Consider the following 2,594-nt stretch of genomic DNA (forward strand, 5'->3'; position numbering starts at 1 on the left):
CCGCCATCCCTCTTGGCTGGCACACCCCACTGTCTCCCTCCCCTCTCCTTGTGAAGCGGTGGGGCGGAGGCTGGGAGAGAAAGGGCAGACCCGTGCCAACAGTGAGGGGCAAAGGTTAAAATCCCAGGCCTAGAATCTAAGCAAGGAACAGAGTGAGGCGCAACCCACATGCACCATCACGCCTCCAAAAGAGCCACTTCCACCCAGGAGTGACTCAGAGGCTTTGGGCACCTTCCCCTGTGTGGGAGCACAGGTGCGGCCAGATCAGGAGAATCTCCCCATCGCTCGAAAGCAGCCACTCTTGCTCCTGAGAAGCGCCCGTGAGGTCGCTGCTCATCTCCAGCCAGTGTCCCTGCCGCACACACCCAGACCATGGGGACCCTCGGGGGACACCTGATTGCAGGGCTGCTGTTCCTCATCGTAGTGCTCTACTACTCGGTGCTGGTGTCCTTGGCTCTGCTACGGGGACAGAGGTTCCTCAAATCTCCTCTGCCCCCAAGAGACAAGCGAGGGCACCGGTGGTGGCAGCTGGTTTCTGTGGAAGCAGTGGTGAAGGTGGTCTTCTCCCTGATCGTTATCTTGCCCGAGCTCTTCTACCCACCGGGAACAAACCGGATGGTGATGGTGGACTGGGAGGACCCGAAGCGGCCGTTTGTGTTCCAGGACACCTGGCAGCACATCACCATGTACGGGTTCTTCCTCTTCAGCGGAGTGGTGGATATCGTGAGCCAGGTGTGCCAGGCGCGGCAGAACATGAAGCTGGAGCGAGCGGCGGAGGCGCTGGCCTTCTGCGTGCTGGTGCTGCTGCTGATAAACCACATTGAGAACAAGAGCACCCTGGAGAGCCGCGTGCACGCCCTGTTCATGCTGCCTGTCTTCCTGGTCGGCTTAGTGCTTATCATCGAGGTCTGGGTCCCCGACCAGCCCTCACTCTGGGTGCTCAAGGCCTGGATGGGGCTGGTGCTCAGCAACTGGCTGCTACATCTAAGCGTCCTGTTGTATGCGCCTCCCTCCGGACAGCCCTGGAGCAGGGACGACCCTGTGGAGCTCGCCTTTGTCACCACCTTCTTCTGCTGGCACCTGGGCTTGGGGGCTGTCCTGCTGGCTGCCATCTATGGCCTCTGCAGCCTCTGGCACCATCGCTTCTCCTCCTGGAAAAGGGTCCCAGGTGCCAAGTACCAGCCGTGCCCCCTACATGAGGGCAGCGAAGAGCCTGAGAAGTTCAGGGCAGGGGCCCCACAACTAGACGGGGGTGTTTAGGCATAGAATATATCTTGGTACCTCACCCTTTGTAATGAGGATGCCCGCTGTGTGCCTTGTGCAGGAACATCCTGGGCTCTGCATTGTGGCTTTTCATTGCAGGGGTCCCATTCCTTGATCTGAAATGAACAAAGATTACTTCTGTCTACCACCCTCTTCTCTCCAGACCTGTCTCTCTCCTGCTAGCCAGTGTGGTTCCTTATCATGGATTCACATGAAGTGAGAATAGGAGTAATGGTTTCCTCTGACAGCTTTTGGGATCCAAGAGGAAGAGAAGAAATGAGGAAATAGAAGAAAATGGAGGGTGTCTGGGGACATGGCAGGGCTCTGTATGTCCAGGGCAGAGCTGGCTTGGTGTGTGAGCTGCGTGGACCTGCAGCTGAAGTAGTAAAATGTGTCCCAGGGAGAGAGCTCTGTTTTTCCATTGTGGTGAGGGCTTCTGCTTCTTCATTTCTTTTTAATTATTAATTTAATTTAATTGAAGGCTAATTACAATATTGTGGTGGTTTTTGTTTGGTCTTTTACTCATATGCATACTAAGTGGGGCAGGAAGAAGAGCTGGTTTTGTTGTTACTGTTTTCTCATCTAAAGTGGATGAGGCTACTTCTGCCTGAGGGAATGAGGGATGAGGGGATAGGGCAGCAATCAGGTTAGCAGGGCTCAAGGTCTGGCGAGGGAGGGATTCCCAAAGGTGGGTGTAAGAAATGAGGATTATATCTGTATAATTTTAGGTTGTTTGGTTTTTGCTACGACATAAAACTCCATTGCTTATGTAGAGTCTTTCAATAAAGTCTATGATACACATAAACATGTCTTGTGTGAGTGATTCTGGGGTGAGATCAAAGAAAAGGCCCAGATTTCAGTTGATGGGAGCAGAAGGCAAGGACCACCATGAAACTTGGGGCGCAAATGACTTCAGCAGTTCTGAAGATGCAGGGACTCCAAGCTGAGAGGGAATCTGAGAACGCCAGCTCCTGGAACCTGCAGAACTTTCAGCCACTGTACTCACTGAGCTCCTCCCAGAAGCAGGAGGTGTTAATAACTTCACATCCTCAGTGAAATATATGAAAGCAAACTATATAAAAATACTTATCTCTGGGTACAACTAGAAAACTGCTCTTGACAGCGCGTGTCTGCTTATGTGAGATGACAAAGCCAGCATTTGGAAGTCTGAAGAGGCAGGAAAAAGGGAGGAGGTGCTGACCACAGTGGTAGAGAAAGGACCACAGAGAAAAGTGCCCACACAATGAAGCAGCTGCAATTCTGCCACACCCACACAGTCAGAGGTGCTGGACTCAAAGACAGAAAGGCTCTATGAAGCACAGAGAGGGATA

The 2,594-nt window shown here is 52.9% G+C and overlaps 1 protein-coding gene across 1 annotated transcript; it reads left to right on the forward strand.

Annotated features, from left to right (window-relative positions):
* The first annotated feature begins 372 nt into the window (after positions 1–372).
* LOC109564249 (transmembrane epididymal protein 1A-like) lies at positions 373–1,260 on the forward strand. Its single transcript, XM_019967758.2, has one exon. It carries the CDS (start codon positions 373–375, stop codon positions 1,258–1,260), a length of 888 nt encoding a protein of 295 aa, XP_019823317.1.
* Positions 1,261–2,594: the final 1,334 nt, after the last annotated feature.

The sequence above is a fragment of the Bos indicus genome, chromosome 1 (assembly GCF_029378745.1).
Source record: "Bos indicus isolate NIAB-ARS_2022 breed Sahiwal x Tharparkar chromosome 1, NIAB-ARS_B.indTharparkar_mat_pri_1.0, whole genome shotgun sequence".
Classification (NCBI taxonomy): domain Eukaryota; kingdom Metazoa; phylum Chordata; class Mammalia; order Artiodactyla; family Bovidae; genus Bos; species Bos indicus.